Raw genomic sequence first — 24565 nt, 5'->3', positions numbered from 1 at the left:
CTGATCTCAGTCATTTTGTCATTTTGGTTAACAAATAACCTATTGTGCACTAGCTCTGTTGGTCCTTGGGCTGGGAACTGAGCAGGGGGCTAGGCAAGGGCATGTGATGGGGTTGTTTAACAACTGAGGGGGAATGCCATTGCATTATTGAGCAAGTAGGCACACATAGAAGCAACTCCTAACTGAAGCCTAGGGTGGGGATGGGATGGGGTGGAATGTGAGGAAGTTGGGAGAGACCAGGGAGTCTCCTTGAGAAGGTCAAAACTTAGCAAAGGCCTGAGGAATGAGTATGAGTTGAATGAAGAGACAAAGAACTCTCTTAGTAGAGAAGCAGCATGGCCAAAGCCTGGGAGATGAGCAAAGGCAAGGACTATTTGTAGAACCACAGGTAGATTCTGGAACAAGATACAAAGCATGTAGAGGAGAGAGATGAGATTAGAGAGGGAGTCTGGACTGGACAGGTCTTATAAACAAGACTCAGGGTCTTCCTGGCTAAGACTAGGTGAGAGAGATAACAGGTGGCAGCACTGACTACTTCTCGCTATGGCTCTCTTCATGAGGAAGCTTGTCCAGTGGAAGTCCTTCACTGCAGAGCCAGACATGGAATGGTAGAAAGGACTTCCCCCATGGCTTGATTGTTTTTGTTTTCCAGATGAAAGCATGGATTCTCAGGGGTAAGGGAAAGGAGATAATCCATCAGGCCACAAGGTGGAAGTTGTCTCAATGGTTTGCCTGGTCTCTGGCCTCACCATCCTTTCCATCAACCCAGTGGGGGGTAAGGTGTATCCCTGATTTACTGGTGCCAACAGAAGTCTTGAAGGACTGATAAGATAAACTCTGGTGGAACACTTTTGTTTCTGAATTCTGTAATCTTGATTTGTAATCAAGAATTGCCCAATTCTTTTCTCCTCTGTGGGTCCAAAGATAAGAGTGAGGCTCAAGCTTTCAGGTATATGGAAATGGCAAAGACACTCACAAGAGCCTAGGATTGTCTACACTCTTCCTCCTTATATTCAAGTTTATACCTTTAGTTTAGGGTATAAATGAGAACCTCCAACTGGAGTTTTGCCTGAACCCCACAACAAGAACATAAAATGAGGACACGACCTTCTTGTCATTTATTATGGTGATGTCATGAGGTATTATGCACAGAGCATTGGCCTAGGAATTGGGACACTAGATCTCCAGGTGACACTTTGCCTCATTAGTGGTGAGGACTTGGGATTGTGTTTTCTACTGTCTGGGCCTCAGTTTCTTTGTCTTTTAAATGGGGACAACAATTTATGCCCTGGAGCTTTATAGGACTCTTGCAAAAATCAAAGTAGGACATTAGGCTGTGTAAACCAGCATATGATCTATGAAAACATGTAATGGTTAAAGGAGCTCACCTGGGATCACAGAAACTGTCTTTAAAGCTCTAAGAACTCTGAATGTCCGCAGGCCTGAGATCCCTCGGAGATCTGTCGCTTCACCAATGTATCTGTAGGACCAGAAGTTGGTCAGTATCTCTGCAAGGAAATGGTCCTGGGAATGTATGCAGCATAAATAAGGACAATTTTGGGTAATAAGAGCCTAAGAAGGATCCAGAATAGACACAAAATCTAGTGGCACTTCCACCTATAGACTGACACACTGATTTAATTATTGCAATAGTTTTTAAAATGGCCCCTTTGAGAAGATGGATTATGATCCTGAGGGCTCTGTGCACTACATGTATGGATGGGCATTCAAGCATGTGGGCTTGGCCAACAAGTCTCCTCAAACACTGGTTCCTCAGGCAAAGACCTTCAGGTCAGGTAGGTGCAAGGCTAAGCCTTGTCTGCTCACTTTGACAGGCTGTTTATTAGCTCAGAGTTGAGGTCTCTGACTTCTACCTGAAGGTATGGGACTAATCCTAAAGTGACCATCAACGTGACACTTAGAAGCAAGGAAACCCCAGGTCATGCAGTTTCATATGAGGAAGCTGGATAGAGATGAGGAAACATCCTCAGACTGTGAGCCACCCAGAAGCCCCATGCAGACATACACATCAGCATGGAGAAATACTCACGCCAGGGTAATGACACTAAAATCCAGCCAGTTCCAAGGATCTCGCAGGTAAGCAAACTCATTTAGACAAAATCCTCTTGCCAGTATCTTTATCAAGGCTTCAAAGGTGTAAATGACAGTGAAGACATACCTGAGAGGGAAGGGGGAAAGGAGTATTAACTGTGCCATAGAGGGAGTTCAGAGGGGAGCTACTAGGATGGCTCCATAGGGAAATGTGCAAAGATCATCAGCAAGGTGGGGAAAAGGAAGAAGTTAAGGTAAGGAGGCAAGACTGGGGAACTCAGAGAAGTCACACAGATGGAGACGGATGTGTGCAGCTGAGAAAGTTGGCAGCATCTTTGGCTTGAAAACGTGGGTAGAGGGCAATAGTAGGTGCAGAACCACCAGAAGGTTCAGAACAAGGATGCTCCTGTTTGCTAAGTTGCCCAGGGGGAAGCTGAAAGCTCCTCTCCCAACCGGCTGTTGGCTGACATGTGAAAGAGGTGGAGGCCCTGCTATGTCCTTCCTCTCCAAACTTCTCTACTTCCAACTGTCTTTTCTTTGCCCACCATCCTTGGTCTGCAAGTGTTTTTGGACTCAGGAATCCCAGTCTAATAGCCATATAAGGCAGGAAACAACTAGGTGTCATTTAAGAAAAAACCACCTAAACATTTTCTCTTGAGGATGGGTCTTGCCAGAGGAAGTCATCTCAAACAGTCCTTTGAGTCTGCTGGGCACTTTGTGGCTTTGGAGGTGAAGAGATGGATCTAGAGCTGAGGTTGAGAGTAAGGTAGTGTTTCTCAAATGTTCAGAATCCCTCAGTCACCTATGGCAGGAGTTTTCAAACTCTAGCAAGCACCTGAACCACCTGGAGGGCTTGTTCAAACATAGATTTCTGGGTTCTACCCCCAGGGTTTCTTATTTAGTAAATCAAGCATAGGGCCTAAGAGTGTGCATTTCTAACACATTCCCCAGCTGATGCTAATGCTGCTGGCCAGAGGGAACTACCCTTCCAGAACCAAAGGGATTCAGATGCACACATAATTTTGGGTACAGTTAATTTTTTAAATTAAAAATCATAAACATAAACACTGGTATTAAAAATGGAAAGACTTGATTACATATGGCAGATTGAACATATGTATTTACCTCTATCCTTTCTGAAATCCTTCTTAAATGTTAGTAGAAGGATTTTTCCTTTTTTATTTTTTTTAAAGCATAAACCCAGTAGGAGGGAGATAATGGAGAACACAACAACAGCATTTTGGGAACTAGGAAGCAGATGGATGGGTAGTAACTGACAGAGCAGACCCAAGAAAGCTAAAACCTGAGCTGGAAAGTGGGGAGTTCCCAGAAGCAAGCCAACCCACATTGCAGGACTGCTGAGGACGTAGAGACACTAAATACTTCTGAAAGTGGGGTTTTGGGAGAGGTTGTCAGGTGGAGCTGAATACTGCTTGAAAGTCTTTACAAGAAACAGCTATTCACTGAGGAACCCATTCAGTGAAGAACTGCCTCCTCTGCTCTGGAAATAGATTGGATGTTCATTCTTTCGAGAGTTGAACAAGAGGGAGAGTTACATGCTGAAACAGGAGTGTAAGGGACACTTTATACACTGAAGGGCAGGCAACCCTCCACCACCTACTCCCTTCTGCCTTTCAGTTAGTTTCTAGAAGCCTGGCAGTCAGGTTAATAGCCCAAGAAGATGCTGTATTCTTAATGTGAACCACTAGGCAATGAGCATCAGGAATTGGAAGGATGCTTCTAACACCAAAGACCAAAGCAACCAAACAGGAAAGAAAGAAAAGCAAGAGACAATGCAGGGGGCAGAAGAAAAGTTAGGAAAAAATCATCATGAATATTTTTAGAGAGTTAAGAGATGAGAAGATATGGGATACATAGAACAAGAGCAGAAGGCTGTAAAGACTATTCAAGGAACAAAACAGAACTTTTGAAAAGAAAAATGTGATAGCAAAATAAAACATTAATATAAGAGCTGAAAAAAAAGGTGAAGAAATCTTACAGGAAGTGGGACCAAAAAAAATGATGAGAGGTAGTTTATAAGCATGAACATTAGAGAGTCAGACCAGCAGGTACAATGTCTGACCAATAGGAGATCTAGAAATAGACAGAGAGACTAGAGAAAATTATCAAAGAAATAATTCAAGAAAATTTCTGCAAACTAAAGGATCTAAGAATTCAGTTAGAAACACTCAGAAGTGTTCAGGAAAAAGAATGAATGTCAAGGCATAACATCACCAAATTTCAGAACATTGTACACAGACAGAAGACCCTAACTTTTTTGGAGGGAGTGAAAATCACAGGTTACATCCAGAGGATTAAGAATCAAAATATCATCAGGTTTCTCAATGGCAACTTTGGACAGCATCAGACAATGGAACAAATACCTTCAAAATTTTTTTTGAAGGAAAATAATTTTTAATATAGAATTTCTCCCCCAGATAAACTGTTATAATGAGGGCAAAATAAAGACAATTACAGATATACCAAGTCTCAGAAATGTACTTTCCATCTACCCTTCTGAGAAAGTTACCATAGGATGCTCCACCCAAATAAGAAAGTAACCAACAAAGAGGAAGATCTGGGGATGCAGGGGAGAGAAAATGGAATCCAAAAGAAAATGGAGAAGGGAAAATCTCCAGAAAAGAGCTGTGCATCATGCCTCAAGAACACCTACGTCATATTGAGTCAGGAGATGGAGGACTCCAGGAGTGATTTCCCCAAGAAAAATGGAACCTGATGGATAGCCTGATATGTTTGACTAAATTGAAGCAATGAATAAACTCTGGAGAAGAGTTGGGAAAAAATTAGGGTAAAGACATAGAAAACAGAGAAAATGAAGAAAATGAAGCAATGAGATCTTTATTAACTCCAGAGAAAGCAAAAAGGAGCAGGTACTCAAAGGACATTGCATGGCACAGCTGTATGTAGTCAGAAGACGTACATATCATCTGATTACCTAACCCAAAATGATAGTATAACTACAATATGAAGATAAGTGTGAGCGGAATTGTGTGTGGGTATGTGCACCTAATTCTTTTTTTTTCCATAACAGAAAGCCAATAGACAATATCTAAAGTGGAAGAATAAAATATATAGTACGAGTATCTTATCAGAGAGGAGGAAGGATCAGAATAAAGAGGTAAAAAAGCTGAGAGCATTTGCCTCTGGAAATACAGGATTAGGGGAGAGGGGATGAGAAGCATGAAATTGTTGTTTTCGTTAGGATTTTTGTAGAACTCTGAGACCTTTTAAATCATAAACCTGTATATCTTATATAAAAGTAAAAATCACATTAAAGAGAGAATAGCAGTGATGTCTTTTCATATCTGCGAGAGGGAAATAGTGTTTGAAATTATTCACGAAGATATCTATATCTGGCTGGATGGCTGCTTGAGCTGTCAGCTTTCATATCTTGTTGGTTCCCCCCCCCACCAACTCTTTATGTTTTCTAAATTAGAAAATCTTAACTCAGAATTATAGGTTGTTGGGAAGCTTTGACGGATATTTCTGGCTTTTCAGATCAAGTGCAGATCCAGAAATTATGGAGAGAGTTCTGAAGACTATTTTCAGTGTTTTACCAGAGGACGTGAGCAGAGGCTTTAGCACCACCTGAAGCTGGAGGGTTAAAGGTCTCAACTCGGGGGACAGTAGCTGACAGTCACATCCTCTTTCTGGTGGCATTTGGCTCACAAGGTATTTTTTCATGTTCTGTTGCAATGTTTGCATGCGATCTTTAATATGCAAAAGACACTCCTGACGGAGGAAGAAAATCACTGGGTATTGAGCAAAAGTCAAACTCTCAGCCATCAAGCCATTTGCCCCACTGTTCAGTTTTAAGAAATCCTGGTGTCTAATCCTGAAAAAATTCTGATGTTTAGGCCCCAAAGTCAAAGATCCATACTGTTCAAAATCCTGAATGTATCACTGAGACCCACTACGTGTATTAGCAGAAATGGGAATTTAAAAATATTTTATTCCTTATTTTAAACACTATAAGCCTTTTCTGTTTGCCAGTCACAGCAACTGAGTGTGGGAAAGCAGCATCTTATACTCACTTTCATCTCAGCCCTGTAGGCTGAGGAGACTCATACTAAGCGGCCACAGTCAGTTTGTATTCACAATTTCCACTGTGTCCCTCAAAGGCAATTCAGGGTCTGAAGGCATGCTATGGACCCCCATTGTTTTCCACGAATGAGGAACGTAGTACATTGGGAAGCAGCATCTTTCATTTGTATTGTGATGCCTTTCCTTGCTGACCCCATGGCTGGAGCTTCTTCAATACCAGTTCAACATATCTTTTCTTTTTTCCCCAAGAGTGGTGAAATATACATAATAGAAAATTTACTGCTGTCACCATTTTTTATAAAAGATTCTATTTATTTATTTGACAGAGAGAGAGATAGCAAGAGCAGGAACACAAGCAGGGGGAGTGCGAGAGGGAGAAGCATGCTCCCTGCTGAGCAAGGAGCCCGATGTGGGGCTCCATCCCAGGACCCTGGGATCATGACCTGAGCCGAAGGCAGACGCTTAATGACAGAGCCACCCAGGTGCCCCTGCTGTCACCATTTTAAGTATGCAATTCAGTGGCATTAAGTGTATTCGCAATATTGTGCAACCACGACCACTATCCATCTCCAGAACTTCTTTACTTCTGTCTCATGACTTGTCTCAGATTCAAGCTTTGTATTTATGAGAGAGTCCATTTATTATTTTTATTTGTGACCTTATTTCATATTGTGAGGTTTACTTTTCTACTTTCATCACCATTGTTGTATTTCTGCAAACCACTTTTGATAGGATTCATTTTTTTTTGAACTGTGATATTATGCAATTCAATGGTAACAGTGATAAATGCAAGTTTAACAAATGTAAACAGGAACTGTCAGGTGACAATAAAGCATATTAGGTAGGATAAACTACGTATGACTAACTTCATGTTAACCACTATGAACTGTCAGTCCCTGAAACACATACATTGCTTTTAAGAACATAAAAAAATCAGAAATTCTATGAAAATTATGATCAATCTTACATTTCAGATTTTTAAACTATCTATGCATGAAAGGTTTGCATTGTTTTTCCTTCTGTATCTGTCAAATGATATAGAGGCTACTGAGAGACTAGGGACCAATAGAGATCCTTGGACAACTTACTGAGAAACATTGTAGGAGAGGGAGATACCTGAATTGCTATGCAAAACAGAGAAGAATTTGGAGTTCTGGGGACAATACAGAAGGAAGACAGTGAGGCAGAGAGGTAGAAAAGCAACCCAAAGGGACAATTTATGAGAGAAGATTATAAATCAGCCTCATTTACCAAGACAGATCAAATGAAATACTGGCAAGTTGAATCCAGCAATGATCAAGCTGGAACTATTAAAACTAGACTGGAAAATTTATTAATGTAACCTACTATGTTAACAGATGAAAGACGACATGATAATCTTAATGAAATAGAAATATTGATAAAAACCAATACCCATTCATAATAAAACTCTTAATAAACCAAGAGTGGAAAGAAATTTCCATAACTTGATAAAGGCTAATTATGAGATTCCTTTAGTCATCCTGATAATAGTGAAAATTGGAAGCATATTCTTTAAAATCAAGGGCAAAAGAAATATGCTTGCTATTGTAGCTTCAATTCAGCAATATGCTGAATGTCCAGCCAGTTCAACAAGATAAGAAAAATAAAAAAGTCATATGAGATGCATAAAGAAAGAAACAAGTTCATCATTATCTGCAGATGATATAATTGTTAAAATAGAAAACTAAGCGAATCTATAGAAAAATGTTGAACTTGTTCAGTTCAGCAAGGTTGCTGGGTGCAAAACCAGTATGTAGACATTAGTAACACTAACATATTTTAGCAATAAAAATAAATATTCAAAAGGATAACCAAAATTATAATGTACCTAGGGATAAGAAATGTAAGAACTTTACATAAGACAATATTACAGAAGAATATAAAAGAAGGCCTGTATAAATCGGGAGATATCCCATGCTGATGTGAGGGAAAACTTGATATCATAAATGTGGCAATTCTTCCAGTGGTAATAAATAAATTCAGTAAATTTACAATCAAAGTTTCAACAGAATAAGAGAAAAGCTTGAAAATGTGACCCTTAATTTGATATAGAAGAGTAAAGAGAAGGACTAATAATTTTCAAGAGGGCAAATAAGGAGGGGTGTTCTAATCAACAGGTCAAATTTTATTATCAAACATTTAGACCAGTGTGGTGTTGACTGATGGAATAACAAATCAATGACCAGGAGAAACAGACCTGGTATGCACAAGAATCTCGTGCATGACAGAGGTAGTAGAAGGAATCACTCAGGGAATGATGATCCATTAAAAATGGTGGGATAATCCATACAGAAAAATATCAGAGCCTGTCTCAAGCCATGTGCATACACACTAAAGTCTTGGGGGGGGGGATGGGATATCTAAATGTAGAAAGAAACTAAGACTTTTAGAAGAAAATACAGAAAACCTTTATGGAATATTATATAGCAGTAAAAAATGAATGAAATAAGTCTACATGTATCCACTTAGACCGATCTCAAAAACACAATATTGATTTTTAAAAAGCATCAGCTAGAGCGTGCATACAATATGATGTCATTCATATATATTTGAAAAGACACAAAACAGTACTTTTTTTTAAAGATTTTATTTATTTTTTGACAGAGAGAGAGAGACAGCGAGAGAGGGAACACAGGCAGGCGGAGTGGGAGAGGGAGAAGCAGGCTTCCCGTGGAGCAGGGAGCCAGACGTGGGGCTCGATCCCAGGACCCCGGGATCATGACCTGAGCCAAAGGCAGACGCTTAACGACTGAGCCACCCAGGCGCCCCTCAAAACATTACTTTATGCATGCAGCGCCAGGTACCCCTTCCCCTGTTCACCACAGGTTCCATTTCATTTCATGTGTTCTTTTCCTGGTGAGAAAAAATTTATTTTTCCACTGCACTTTTCTCTGCAACCAAATTGCTGTATTTTGTCAAATGTTTCTCCAGATTCTCAGTATGGCTAGTGATGAGTGTCCTAGGGCCATGAAAGGGCCGCTTCGGTGATTCTCTGTGAGCTCAGGGGATGGGGATGGTGGGATACCCCCCTGCATTTTTCATCTCCAGCTGGGGCCCAATCTGATATATTCTTCCCTTCTTTGGCTGCAGTGAATCTCTAGTTTCTTTCAGAGCCCAAGAAGGGATTTAAAAATGAAATATGTATATGAAATCTTCCCACAAGCAGACAGAGAGGCAGGTAGCAGTGCAAAGCTAATGTTTCAGGGAGCGATCATGGCTGGGAGGGGAAGTAAGGGATAGGAACTGCTTGTGTCCAAAACACTGTATCAAGAACATGGTGATAGGACTGGCTTCTGATTCCTCACTGGCTGTGATCTCATTTCTACTCAAGAATACATAGCATGATCTTTGTAATCCCAGACTGTGCCAGGGACATTTACTCCTTTCCTTTGGGCTCCCAGCAACATAGTAAACAACCAATGGCTGTTATCAGTTTGCCTTTCAAAAATAAAATCTGGAATCTGATCATTTTTAAAAATTTTATTATGTTATGTTAGTCACCATACAATACATCATTAGTTTTTGATGTGGTGATCCGCGATCCATTGTTTTCATATAATACCCAGTGCTCCATGCAGTACGTGCCCTCCTTAATACCCATCACCGGGCTAACCCATCCCCCAACCCCCCTCCCCTCTAGAACCCTCAGTTTGTTTCTCAGAGTCCATAGTCTCTCATGGTTCATCTCCCCCTCCGATGTCCCCCCCTCATTTTTCCCTTCCTTCTCCTAATGTCCGCCATGCTCTTCCTTATGTTCCACAAGTAAGTGAAACCGTATGATAATTGACTTTCTCTGCTTGACTTATTTCACTTAGCATAATCTCCTCCAGCTCCATCCATGTTGATGCCAATGTTGGGTATTCATCCTTTCTGATGGCTCAGTAATATTCCATCGTATATATGGACCACATCTTCTTTATCCATTCATCTGTTGAAGGGCATCTTGGCTCTTCCCACAGTTTGGCTATTGTGGACATTGCTGCTATGAACATTGGGGTGCATATGGCCCTTCTTTTCACTACATCTGTGTCTTTGGGGTAAATACCCAGGAGTGCAATTGCTGGGTCATAGGGTATCTCTATTTTTAAATTTTTGAGGAACCTCCACACTGTTTTCCAAAGTGGCTGTACCAACTTGCATTCCCACCAACAGTGTAAGAGGGTTCCCCTTTCTCCACAACCTCTCCAACATTTGTTGTTTCTTTCCCTGTCCATTTTTGCCATTCTAACTGGTGTAAGGTGGTATCTCAGTGTGGTTTTGATTTGAATTTCCCCGATGGCTAATGATGCTGAACATTTTTTCATGTGTCTGTTAGCCATTTGTATGTCTTCTTCAGAGAAATGTCTTTTCATATCTTCTGCCCATTTTTTGACTTGATTGTTTGTTTTTTGGGTGTTGAGTTTGAGAAGTTCTTTATAGATCTTGGATAGCAGCCCTTTATCTGTAGTGCCATTTGCAAATATCTTCTCCCATTCTGTGGGTTGTCTCTTTGTTTTGTTGCCTGTTTCCTTTGCTGTGCAGAAGCTTTTTATCTTGATGAAGTCCCAATAGTTCATTTTTGCCCTTGCTTCCCTTGCCTTTGGAGATGTTTCTAGGAAGAAGTTGCTGTGGCCGATGTCAAAGAGGTTACGGCTTATGTTCTCCTCTAGGATTTTGATGGATTCCTGTCTCACATTGAGGTCTTTCATCCATTTTGAGTTTACCTTTGTGTATGGTGTTAGAGAATGGTTGAGTTTCATTCTTCTGCATGTGGCTGTCCAATTTTCCCAGCACCATTTATTGAAGAGATTGTCATTTTTTCCATTGCATGTTTTCTCCTGCTTTGTCGAAGATTATTTGACCATAGAGTTGAGGGTCCATATCTGGGTTCTCTATTCTGTTCCATTGGTCTATATATCTATACCTTCAATGCCATCCTGATCAAAATTCCAATGACATTTTTCAAAGTGCTGGAACAAACAATCCTCAAATTTGTATGGAATCAGAAAAGACCCCAAATCGCCAAGGAAATGTTGAAAAAGAAAAACAAAGGTGGGGGCATCACATTGCCCAATGTCAAGCTATATTACAAAGCTGTGATCACCAAGAATCTGATCATTTTAATGGGGCCAAAGATGCTGAACATCATCCAGTAACTGCCACATACATTTCTAGAAATGAGACCAGATAGGTAGATTTTTTATCTTTTATATTTTTTCAAAGTGTGTTTATAAAGCAAATTTTGTCAACAATTCAGTTCATATAAAATCTGATGAAGAATGAATTTAGTAATAGCGGGAATGGAAATTGGCACAGCTTTGGAAAACAATTTGGTAATATGTCAAAAATTAACCCAGCAACTCCACTTCTGAGAATTCATCTCTCACAGGTACCCGTGTTATGTGTGCAAAGATGTGTGTGTAAGGAAGGATACTCACTGAAAAATCATGATTGAAGAATATGAGGATTAGGTTGATTAAGGCCAACAGAAATGCCTATCAAGAGGATAATAGTTAAATAAATTTTGCTTCATCCATATAAGTGAAACCTATTCAATTTCTATAGAACATCGGCTGCTAGGACTTTCATTAGGATTTCATCGAATCTATAGATTAATTTAGGCAGCGCTGGCATTTAAACAGCTGGTGAGTTGTCTAATCCTTGAACACAAGATACCGCTAAATTTATTTGATACTTTAAAATTTCTCTAAGTTGTGTTTTGTTATCTTTCAGCATAAAAGTCTTGCACATATATTTTCTAACAGCTTTTGGATTCATTATTTCTACTGTTTTTCTATTTCTTTTTTTTTAAGATTTTATTTATTTTTTTAGAGAGAAATAGAGAGAGAGCATGAGCAAGGGGAGGGGTAGAGGAAGAGGTTGAGAGAGAATCCCAGGCCAACTCTGCACTGAGCGTGGAGGCCAAGGTGGGGCTTGATCCCAGGACCCTGAGATCATGACCTGAGCTGAAATCAAGAATCAGATGCTTAACTGACTGAGCCACCCAGTACCCCTGTTTTTCTATTTCTTAACGTGTTAAGTTTTTCTTTGAAATTGTTAATTCTTCTTCCCATTTTCCTTTCATTTATTGTTCTTTTTCTAGTTTTATATTAGGTGCTTAAATAATTACTTTCATTTTGTACTGAAATAAATATTCTCTGTCTCAATGCAGATTATTATTTTTATTATTATTTATTCGGATTGTCCCGTCAACACATCTTGAACTGTATTCTATAGGTTCTGATTAAAGTGCTTTTTAAATTTTTTCTTCCCTAGAAATTCTATAATTTTAATTTGTAGTATTTTTTTATTTAAGAGTTGAAAGGTTTTTAACATTACCAAATGGAAAGGGCTTTTTTTCCCTCTAATTTTGTTTTTACTTTATCGCTGTGTGATCAGAGAATGTTTCCTGTATTATTTTTACTTTTTGGAGCTGATTGAGGTTTTATTGTGATTTAATATTTGGTCAGTTTGTATGAAGGTATATTCTCTATTTTAGGGAATACAGGTTTGATATAGATGAATCAGATGTGTCAATTATTCAGGTGATCTATATCTTTACATACCTTTTTATACACTTGATCTGTCATGAACTGAAAGAAATTAATTACACTTTCCAATCCCTGTAATGTTTTTGTCTATTTACCCTTATACTCTTATGATTTTCAATTTATGAGCATATTTTATGCCATATTATTTATTGCAAAGATATACGTTACTGTTTTGGATTGTTTAGCATTACAAAGTGTCATTTTTATCCTGTTTAATGACTTTGGACCTAAATACCACCTTCTTTGATATTCACATCTGACTTCCTGCTCTCTTTCTGTGTGCCTTGGCTTCTATCTTTGTCCATTCTTTAATTTTGACCTTTCCATAACAGTATATTTTGCTCAACATAAAGTTGGATATTGCTTTGTTATATATGAATATGTGTGAATTTCTGAAAACAGATGAGTCCAATCCATTTATATTTATTAACATGACAGAATTGCTTGATCTTTGTTTATATAACTTTAAGTTATGTGTTTAATAGTTTTAAAAAATATTTCATTGTCTGGTATGTTTTATTTGCTTTTTGTGTGTGTGATTCTAAATTTAGAACAGTTTTTATTTTAATTCTAGCAGTTGCCTTTATAAGTATAAATTCGTAATTATAACTAAAACTGTGTAATGTATTGCCCTTAGTGTGCTATCTCTTTACATTCCATTTGGTAATTTTCTTTTCCCCTCTGTTTTAGGCATCATCTGATTGTACTTAGTTGTATCTTTCTCGTGCTAACCTTTGCACTGTTAAATATAATTATTTTCCTTTCCTTGATTTATCTACTTTAAAGAATACTCTTTAACTCCTTGCTATTATAGAAGCAGCAGTAAGTGAGCATACTCTGCTCCCACGTTCTTTCCACTTTCCTTTTATTGCTATTTGTATCATGTCCACATTTTCAGGGCCTCTGAGGTTTTAGGGGTAAAATGCCTTGATCATCATTTGTATCTCTCTCTGCAGGCACCTCGGTTAACAAGCCCCGATGTGCTGAGTCATTTACCAGGCCTCCGCCCACTTTTGGCCTTCCGAGATTGTTATGACATCTTTGTCCTCTGCGCTTTTCTTTCTCCTTCTCTTTGTTCTTGTATATTTATACCGTTCTTTTCCCATGCTGTCATTTTATTGGCGTTCTGAGAGGGTTGGGGTAAAACATATGCATGCTATCTTCCATATTTAACCAGAATCCCCAAATAACTCTTACTTTTGAGAGAAAATGCTTTGCATTAAAAGTTCAAAATAAGGATAGAGATTTTACATGCTATATGATCTCAGCCTATATATAGTTAAGAAAACTGCAGACCCAAAGTGATGCCACTTAGACCGAGTTCCCAAACGGGGGCTTAAAACCCAATCTATTGGCAGTTTCAGCCTCCCCGGGAAATGTGGTCTTGACTGGTCAGTCAGGAAATTGTTCTTTCCTTTGAAATCAAAGAGTTGTTCACTTGGGTCCTCTCCATCCCCCAAAGAAAGATGAGGTAGTCTGCATGAGAAGACACCTTGCTTTTTCCCCTAGCAAACTGACCCCTCTGGAAGAACCCTTTTCCTTTGCTCACAACTTTCTTGCCCCCACCCTCCTACCTATAAAAACCCTCCATTTTGTACAACTCCTCTCAATGCTTCTCTACCTGCTAGATGGGCTGCTGCCTGGTGCATGAATCATTTGATAAAGCCAATTAAATCTTCAAATACATATAGATAGATAGATGTATATATCTATTTATATACATAGAAAGAGTGAGGGAGATTGAGAGAGAGAAAGACTAAGAGAGGGAGAGAGGACAATAAGCTAAAATACCAAAAGCAATTTCTCTACCTAGTTACTCTCTTCTGATTTATATTTTTCAGTAGTCTGCATTTTATGCAATGGCCATTTTTTTTTTTAAGATTTTATTTATTTGACAGAGAGAGACACAGTGAGAGAGGGAACACAAGCGGGGGGAGTGGGAGAGGGAGAAGCAGGCTTCCCGCCGAGCAGGGAGCCCGATGAGGGGCTCGATCCCAGGACCCTGGGATCTGACCTGAGCCAAAGGCAGACGCTTAATGACTGAGCCACCCAGGCACCCCAAAAATCATTTTGTTTTTAAGCTATTTATTATGATATGTAATGTGCATAATAGAAATGCATGTGCACCATAAATTCACTGTAAAACGAACACTTGTATATTAGCTCAGTCTACCATAACAATGTACCATAGACTGAGTGGTTAAAGCACAGAAATTGACTTCTCACAGTTCCAGAGGCTGGAAATTGGAGATGAGGGTGCTTCCTGGCCAGGCTCTGGCGAGAGCCCTCTTCTTAACTTGCTAAGGATTGATTTCTTGCTGTGTCCTCACATGGCAGAGAGAGAGAGTTCTGGACTCCGTTCCTCTTCTTACAAGGACACCAGTTCTACTGGATCACGGCTCTGCCCTTATGACTTTATTGAACCATAGTGCCATCCTTAAAGGCCAGTAGAGTCACGTAGGTTAGACCTTCCACATGTGGATTTGGGGGGACATAATCCAGTCCATAGTGGCCATGTGGCAACTACTCATGTCACTAAATGGAACATTATAAGTACCCCACAAACCCCTTCCCAATTATGTCCTCTTTCCTCTGCCCTAGAGGTTTTATTTATATTTTTTACCTCCTAAGTAAGCATCTCTAAACAAAATAGTTAAGTTCTGCTTGTTTTTGAATTTTGCATAAATGGAATCATACTTACACAAACTTTTGTGTCTGGCTTTTTTCATCTTTGTTTTGTAGAACTATAGCTTATTCATTTTCATTGCTGTACATTATCCCATTTTAAGAATGTAAGAGAGATATTTAACATATTCAAAAATCTTTGGACATTTGGTTGTTTCCAATTGGGGCCTTCTATGGGCAGTGTTCGTAAACTTTCTCATAGCCATATCCTGGTACCCACACATATTTCTGTTGAGCGTATGTACCTATAAGTATAATTAAGAATCACAGTATATGTGTGTCTTCACCTGTATTTGATGATATCCACCGATCTCCAAAGAGGTTGTACAAATTTACATTCCCACAGCAGTGTATGAGTTTCTGTTACTCCATATCTTTCCTAATACTTGGTATTGTCACAATTCAAAAATTTCCTCATCTGATGCATATATAATAATCTCTCAGTGTAATTTTAATTCACATTTCCTTGATTAAGAAAAAGATTAAGAATATTTTTATGTTTATTGACAATTTGAGTTTCTGCTTTTGTGAAATATCTATACAAAGTTTTTGCTCATTTCAAAATTAGTTGCTCTGATGTGTTTCTAATTGATTTGTAGGGGCTCACTCTTCTGGATATAAACACTTTTTAGCTATATGTGTTGCAAATATCTCCTACTCAGTAGGCTTGCTTTTTCACTCTTACAAAGTTGTCTTCTGATGAACAGAAATACTTAATTTTAGTATGCTAAAATGTATCAGTTTTTTCCTCTATGGTTATTGCTTCTTGTGCCACATGTAATAAATCTCTCCCTAAACTGAAGTCATGCAGAAATTCTTTTTTTCTCCCTAAAATCTTTATGTTTTTGTCCTTCACAAAGAAATTTAGATGTTAATCTACCTAGAATTGATTCTTGTATGTGGCATAAAGTTTGATGTTCAAAGTAATTTTTCTTTTTTTAATGTAAATTCAATTTAGTTAACATATAGTGTATTATTAGTTTCAGGGGTAGAATTTAGTGATTCATCAGACATTTCTCCAAAGAAGACATACAAATGGCTAATAGACACACGAAAAAATGCTCAACATCACTTGGCATCAGGGAAATACAAATCAAAATCACAATTAGATACTGCCTCATGCTGGTCAGAATGGCTAAAATTAACAACTCGGGAAACAACAGATGTTGGTGAGGATGCGGAGAAAGGAGGAGCCCTCTTACACAACTGGTGGGAATGCAAACTGGTACAGCCACTCTGGAACACAGTATGGAGGTTCCTCAAGAAGTTAAAAATAGAGCTACCCCTGACCCAGCAATTGCACTACTAGGTATTTATCCAAAGGATACAAAAATCTGATTCAAAGGGGCACCTGTACCCCAATATTTATAGCAACAATGTCCACAATAGCCAAACTATGGAAAGAGGCCAGATATCCATCGATGGATGAATGGATAAAGAAGATGTACACACACACACACACACACACACACACACACACACACACACACACACACAGTGGAATATTATGCAGCCATCAAAAAGAATGAAACCTTGCCATTTGCAATGATGTGGATGGAAATAGAGGGTATTATACTAAGTGAAATAAGTCAGTCAGAGAAAGACAAATTCCATTTGATTTCACTCATATGCGGAATTTAAGAAACAAAACAGATGAACATAGGGGAAGGGAAGGAAAAATAAGATGAAATTTGAGAGGGAGGCAAACCATAAGAGACGCTGAACTCTAGGAAACAAACTGAGGGTTGCTGGAGGGGAGCTGGGTGATGGGCATTAAGGACACTTGTTGTGATAAGCAAAGTAATTTTTCTATTGAGATTCCTAATTCTTCAGCATCATTTATTGAGAACTGCGCTTTCCCTACTGATCCACAGTGCCACCTTCAGCACAAATTCAATGTCTGCGTGTGTACTGGCCTGTTGATGAGCCAACTATTCTGTCTCGCTAGTCTGACTGATCTTACCCCAGTCGCACACAGTTTCAATGATTAGAGCTTTACAGTACATCCTAACATCCCGTAGGGCCAGTTCTCTTCTCCCACCTTGTTTTTCTTCCTCAAAAGTGTCTCGGCTATAATTTGCGCTTTGCATTTTCATATAAATCTTAGAGTCAGGTTGTTGAGTAATGCAAAAAAAAAAAAAAGCCTATTGGGATTTTGATTGGGCTCATTAAATTTATTAATCATTTTGGGTAGTCTTACAATATTGTGACTTCAAATCCAGGAATATAATACATCTCTCCATTTATTGGGTTTTCTGTAATATTACTCAATATTTTTCATAATTTTCTTTGTAGAGATCTTACTCATACTTTGATAATCCTGTTTCTAGATACTTGATATTTTAAAATGCCAGTGTAACTGGTATTTTTAAAAACCATGCTATTTTATGTTTGTTGCCAGTATATAGATATGCAATTAATTTAGGTATATTAACTTGTACCCAGCTACCTTTCTATTCTGTCTTGTTAACTTTAATAGTTTATCTCTAGATTATATTGGCTGTTGTATCACATAGTTGTATTAACTGTAAATCATGGCATCTTTGTTATTTTTCTTATTCTTATACTTTTTTTTTCTTTTCCTTGCCTTACTATGCGGGCTGGGCTGTCCTTTACAAAGCTAAATAGAACTGATGAAACAGATATCTTTCCTTTTTTTCTTTTTGTTTCTGATCTCAAAGGGAAAGTTGGCCATGTTTCACAATCAAGCATGATATTTGCTACCTCCTTCAAAGTAATTACCATTTATCAGAGTGCAGCAATTCCCTTCTATTCCTGTTTTTCTAGGTGTTTCTAATCACAAGCAGATATCAAACTTTATCAAACAATTTGTCAGCATCAATTAAGGTGACCACATGATTATTCTTCTTTATTAATAGAAATACAACTTACAATGGACCCTTGAACCACTCCGAGGTTAAAGGCACTGACCCCTCCCATACAATAAAAACCCACATATAAGTTTTGACTCACCAAAAACTTAAGTATTACCAGCCTACTGTTGACAGGAAGCCTTTCGATAACATCAACAGTCAATTAGCACATATTTTGTATGTTATATGTATTATATACTGTCTTCTTACAGTAAAATAAGCTAGACAAAAGAAAATGTTATTAAGAAAATCCTAAGGAAGAGAAAATACATTTACAGTACTGTAGCATATTTATTTTTAGAAAAAATCCATGTAAAAGTGGACCCACATAGTTCAAACCTATGTTGCTCCAGGGTCAACTATATTTTCTATTGTGGCATGTATTAATGTTATGATCAGCAAAAAAAGTTTTTTAAAATTTAAAAGGTAGAAAAAGAGAAAATTCTACAGAGTTCCTATTCTTGAGGCAAAGGTATATCAGTCTTGCCCTGAGCTGGGGGCACCTCTCCTGGATGTGTTGGTGCAGGTGTTTTGGGGAAGTCCCCATGTTCCAAAAGTACAGAGGTTCCATCTGCTAACCCAGGGAATTGGAATTCTCTTGGGAATATTAAGGTCACTTTGAAGTATATGAGCCATTATAACATAAAGAGCTTTATTCTGGATAATTTTCTGAATATGCTCCAGAACCATTTGTTCTTAGTTCTGTCTCAGTTTTGCTCCTGCCTCTCAGAGTAGGCTGTCCCTAAACTTGGTTCATGTGTGCGCTTAGCAGGTGAATGTGGGGGTATATGGGGGAAGCGCATCTGCCCAGACTACCCCAGACCAATGAAATCAGACCCTTTGGGACCAAGACCCAGGCATTAATATTTTTAAAATTTCCCCAAGGGATTCCAAGGTTGAGAACCACTACTGATAGTTCTCCTCAGTTGAAAGTAATATGTGTGTCTATGCACCAAAGTCCACAGAGAAGGAAATATCTAACCACCCCAAAGAAAAATCAAAGAAAAAAGCTGCCAGGTGAAGGAAGAGAAGGAGAACAGAAAGAGGAGGCACAGGAATGACAGTGACAGCAAATCTACTTACTCGATTCCTTCTGGAAGCTCAGTTTGGGTCATGCCCACACAATTGACCAAAATAGTGACTGTAATAAATAAACTGAACCACCTGAGAGGACTGTGTTAAGGAAAAGCTAAGAGTTGCCATGTTTCTCTGATGTCACCTATGATCACCTTGACGCTGAATGATTAAGATTAAATTCATAGCTTTTAGCTAGGATCAGCTTTTCGGTCTTGTCACATAACAGCTGCTAACATTTACTGAGTGCCTAACCTGGGCTGGTTACTTCATCCAAATTATTTCTAATACAACTGGACCTGCAGGTAAATATTTTATCTATACTTTTCAGGCTAAGAAAACAGACTGAAAATAACTTAAATAATTTTTCTAAGGTCATACAAGCTAGTCAGCTATGGTGCTGAGATGTGACCTCAGATTGATAACAGAACCCTCAGCAAGATGGAAGGAAACAAGAATCCCTTCTCCAAAATGTCCTTCTGCGCTGACACCTTCACTTCACTATACAATGTAGCCTGAAATTTCATCCAGCAAGTGTCTCTTTTTTCCTAAAAAACAAAGAGACAACTTCTAGGAAGTTAGAGGTAAAGGGAGGGTTACCAGCTGTCGTGGGAATTAGTTGAGTCCGATTGTTTTCCCGACTTAGCTGAGATCAGTCACTTTGAGGAGGAAATGGGCCCCTGGCTAGGAATGGTGGGGGCAGGCACAGGGAAGTAAAATGCTGGCTCAAGGAGAAAATTCCAGATGGAATTAGGCTGGGGTGGAGAACTCCGTCTAATCAGAGAGAAGAATTTTCAAGCTTGAGCCAAGGGATTACCACAGGGGGAAGGAGACACTGAAGAAGGTGAGTGGAAAGGGGTAAACTGATGGGAAGAAATGTTGGTGGAGAAAACCCAAAGAGACATTTCTCCCACTGGACATTTTTCTCAGGACTAGCTTGGGTTCCTAACAATTACGTCCTAAAAAAAAAACAAAACCTGAAGATAAGCTTGACCTACAGAGAGAGTGAACCACTCATCTCTCATAATTTCAGTTTGAGCAGAAGTATTTAAATCTATTTTAGTTTTCTGTAAATGTCTTTAATGTGCCCTGTTTTACAGTTACTTAGGAACACATCTATTTTGAAAAGGGAAATTCTGCTAATTAAACCACATTTTCCTGTTGACTTGCAATTAAATTAAGAAATGTGTTCACATGGGGGGAAAATGTTAACCCAAGGATTAAATTAAAATCATATCTCCAACTCCACAAACCTTTAAAAATAATATATTACATACAATATTACTTGTGGAAAAATTCATAGCAAATTTGATTAGAATTATAATTTTGGTGAAATATTAATAATAGGACACTGAGAATTCCATACCTTGAAGAATATCTTTTGGAGTAGAGCTACCAAGTTCATAAGATTTAAATATATAAATGCAGGCTTTTGTGAGAAGACACCTAACAGCTTTTCTGTCCGGCTATGACTCCATCCAGCAATTATGATTCATCAAATCTCAAGATGAAAAGAATATTCACTGGTCACTTGGTTCTTTAAAGGGATTTTATTTCTAATTAGCTGTTTCTTAAAGCTAATTAGCATGTAACTCAACCAGGATGTGTGGAGAGGAGTTTGTATATATGCTATTTTTCTTTATTTGTAATTTTTATATAATTGGATATATTTAAAAAAAAAAACACCCAAGTAGAGATGACATACTGAGAGAATAAATTACCTCGGTTCATTTCCATTAACTGCCTACTTCCTTATTGCTGATACTGTTCTAAGCAGGGTGCAGGCTGGACCTCTTAACTGGCTCTGTGACCTTGAACAATTTGTTTAATGCTTTTGAGTAACAGTTTCATCATCTGTAAGATGGGGATGCAAATCCCTTCTTCAAAGGTTTCTGTACCTATGACAGTGATGACAGTTTGGAGGTATTAGCAAACGGTAGCTTACTATTATCGTTAAATATCCTTCTATAGGATCAGAAAATCCAAGATTGAATTAAGAAAATATAACTCCCACTGCTTGGCCATAAAGATAAAATATGTAAAAGGAAAATGCAATGAAACTACATGGAGCAGTGCAGTTTCATTTTGAGATGACTCTTTGCCAGAGCTACCAGCTCACTGAGTGCCGTCCAGCAAACCAGCAAGCTTCCCCAGAGTTGGGGGGAGAGAGCTCCTTTTACTGGAGCCTCCCAAGAAGAGTCTGGCTACCATCTGTCAGGCAGCTGAGGCAAGGCTGTTCTTGCAAATCAACCTCCTGGGAGCCAGGGCTGAATTTGTCATTAGGAACTTCCAATTTGGACAGTCACCAGGGAAGATCCTTGGAAACTAAGCCAAAGTCTCTTTTTTGTCCTAGTTTGGCTTGCCTTGAAAAACAAAACAAAATAAAACAAAAACTGAAGGCAGATTCTGAAGCTACCTAAAGCCGTTGATATAATACAGACATTTGACCGATTTGTCTCTGATCATTACTATATTCCCCAGTGGCACGAACCTTGAACTATTAACATTTCTTGGACTACTGACCTGTGTAACCTGCTAGTAGTTGGGGGTAACTTGGGATATTGGCAGCGCCTGTGACCAATGTGATCCTGCTAAGACAATCTCTGCTCTGCCCATTGTGGTCTGTCTTCTTTGTCCTCTGTCAGGTGCTGCTCTTTTGCCCAATAAACAGCCAGTTCTCATCATGGCTAGATGTAACAGAGTAACAACTCATGCCTATTTCATCTGCCCAAAGAAGCCTTGGGGCCCTCTTATTGGTTATTATGTTGTGAGACAAGCTGGTCTCATATGGTAAGAGTGTACCCGGGTGCATCAGCAAAGCTTATTCATAAGGAGGACATTTTTTAGGTTGTGCATGCACAGGTGTATCCAGACTAGTCTAGGTGAACCCAAACCCACCTCTGGCTTGCATGAGCCCTTCCCCTGTCTTGGGACTGCTTTCAGGTGTTGGACACATTAAAGCCACAAACATTTTTCTTTCAATGTAATGATTTCATTGTTTCAGGATTCAATTAGAGGACATGTATTCTGCTAACCTCTGAAGAAGGTACTGGGCACAGTGGACAAAGCCTGATTCTAAAAGGAATCATGTGGAAGAAGCAACAGTGCAAAGGATATGAGTGGACAGACACTTTGATGGCTGTTCTTCTGATCAGGTTGAAAGGACTGAATAACCACAGGGCCCGAGTGGCACTAAACCGGGAAATTGTCCTTCCTTTGTTCAGCACCATAAATGTCTACAACAAAACAAAGCAGAAGGTGGACCTAAGTGAGAAGCATATATCCTCACACAATCATGTTTTTGAGCACAAATGGCATCATTTCAGGCTTATGAGCAAGAAGGGCTCTGGGAACCATGAATCCATCAGTGGAGAGCCAAGTGGAGGGGCAGAGTTAGTGAGGATCAGGGACTGGGAGCCATATCCTCACCCTCCTAGCAAAACCCCAGGCCCTGTCAGTGACTGTGCATCAAGATGAGCCCACTGAGAGTACTCAATGGGCAGGAATCTGACCTGGGGCTGGTAGGATGCATCAGCCCCAGGGCCAGGATTCTGGCAGCAGGGTGATAAGGTTCTGGCTGCATTAACTTCCTCTTCTGATTAGTGTATCATTCCTGGTGCTGGGATGCTCCCTCTGCTTTCCACCTTCTAGGTCTCCCCTTTTAAGCCCTCTATCTACTGGCTCCCTCTGAGCATCTAGGAAGGTGAGGGCTCTTGACCCGTGAGAGGAGGGAGAAAGACATTTTGGTGTCTTTTTATTTTCTCTACAAACCATATTTGAGACAGCTGATTCCTATCCCTCCCAACATCCAAAAATGCACACATCATTTTTTTGGGGGGTGCTGTGTGGACCATCTAGGACACAATACAAATGGGGGAATTGTCATGAAATAGCTCTCACTTAAACTAGTGGTTCTCAAATGTTTTGATTTCAGGACCCTTTTATACTCTCAAAAATTATTGAGGACCTCAAAGAATTTTTGTTACTGTTTATACCCTTTTGCTTATACTGTGTGTATGAGAGAGAGAGAGTGTGTGTGTGTGTGTGTGACTTCCTGAACCCACTAAAAGGGTTTTGGGAACCCCAGGGGTTCTGAGATCATACTTTGAGGACCACTCGTTAAATCATCCTGATTTTTGTTCCCCTTCTCTACTCTATCCCCAACCCCCAGACTCAGGATCTCTGTTCCCCATTTGCAAAGACAGCCAACATCTTTGGAGATCCTGGGCTAGTGGTCATCCAAGAGAACAGCCAACTTCCTCTAAAAATTTCATAGCAGTTGTTGTTGCTTTGAGGATTTGAGTTTAATTAGTCTCCACCATAAATATTATAAAAATGTGAAGACAATATCAAAGAGGTGAGTTGGATATATTTGTCATTAACTGAGTCTAGCTCACAGCCACATCATCCTGGTCAGGAGAACTCCCTAGGCTGAGTGGTGCAGAGGCTTCCTCTCCCAGAGCTGAGAATAGCGTTCCCAGCCAATCACCCTTACCCGGTGTGTGCTGTAGAAGGGGTCCAGATCCTCCAGGGGCTCCCCAACTAGCTCTGCCGGGAGCTCACCATAGAACTTGGGCAGCTGGTTGCAAGCTTTCAAGTCTAGCTGAGGCCGAGGCTTCTCTTCTTGGTCCTTCTGCTCCCTGTGCTTATCTTTGGCTTTCTTTGCTGCCTGCTTGGCAGCAATTCGCTTTTCAATCTCCACCAGGGACTCCGGAGTGAATCGATGGAAGTTGGTAGTTTCCAGGGACCCAAAGGGGAGTTCCATCTTCTCATTCTTCTTCAGGAAGAATTTATACTCTTATGAAAGTGGACATCACCACAGAGAGGTAACAGCCTGCCCACTGGCCCTCTCCCTCCAGGTCTTTTCCTTAACTCACGCGGCCCTGATGGAATAGCACCCCCCCAACCCATTTCCTTCCTTAACTCACACTGAGCTCTCCCCAGAGTCTCACTGCTCCTGTGGCACTCTCAGGGGAAGCTGTTTATTCGATCCTCCTCCAGGCACCTCGGGGTTGAGCTATGTTCTCCATGAGCTTCTAAGGCATGGCTCCTTCATCTATTGCTCCTTCACCACCACCACCACCAGATTTAGCCATACTGCCCTCTCTTCTCAATTCTATGACCACTGAGCAACAGGTACTCTCCTACATTCATCAAAGACTCTTCATGTGGTCTGTGGCAAAAACAATGCTAGTAAAATTTTCCCCATTGAAAAGCATTTGTTAAAAAGTGTGGAAGGCATTAACATTTTTATTATTCTTTTAT

General features: G+C 39.5%; 1 protein-coding gene across 5 annotated transcripts in view; it reads right to left on the bottom strand.

Moving 5' to 3' along the window:
* The window catches only part of SCN10A (sodium voltage-gated channel alpha subunit 10), a 93057-nt gene extending 68992 nt beyond the window's left edge, over positions 1–24065 (bottom strand). For 4 of the 5 annotated variants that reach the window (XM_088021408.1, XM_028107093.2, XM_028107095.2 and 1 more), the window contains exons 1-5: positions 23796–24065; positions 22409–22536; positions 19310–19390; positions 2051–2179; positions 1389–1480 (exon numbers count right to left, since the gene is read on the bottom strand). In XM_088021408.1, coding sequence (XP_087877534.1) covers positions 1389–1480; positions 2051–2179; positions 19310–19390; positions 22409–22536; positions 23796–24065 — 700 coding nt within the window. The remainder of the gene's footprint in view (positions 1–1388; positions 1481–2050; positions 2180–19309; positions 19391–22408; positions 22537–23795) is intronic. The other variant, XM_088021416.1, reaches the window with a different exon arrangement.
* Between the last annotated feature and the right edge of the window lie 500 nt (positions 24066–24565).

The sequence above is a fragment of the Eumetopias jubatus genome, unplaced genomic scaffold (assembly GCF_037043125.1).
Source record: "Eumetopias jubatus isolate StellerSeaLion01/CBP00866 unplaced genomic scaffold, mEumJub1_p1.0 scaffold_1, whole genome shotgun sequence".
NCBI classification, from domain to species: domain Eukaryota; kingdom Metazoa; phylum Chordata; class Mammalia; order Carnivora; family Otariidae; genus Eumetopias; species Eumetopias jubatus.
The sequence above is the reverse complement of the archived record's forward strand: the minus strand, read 5'-3'. Positions and strand labels throughout refer to the sequence as shown.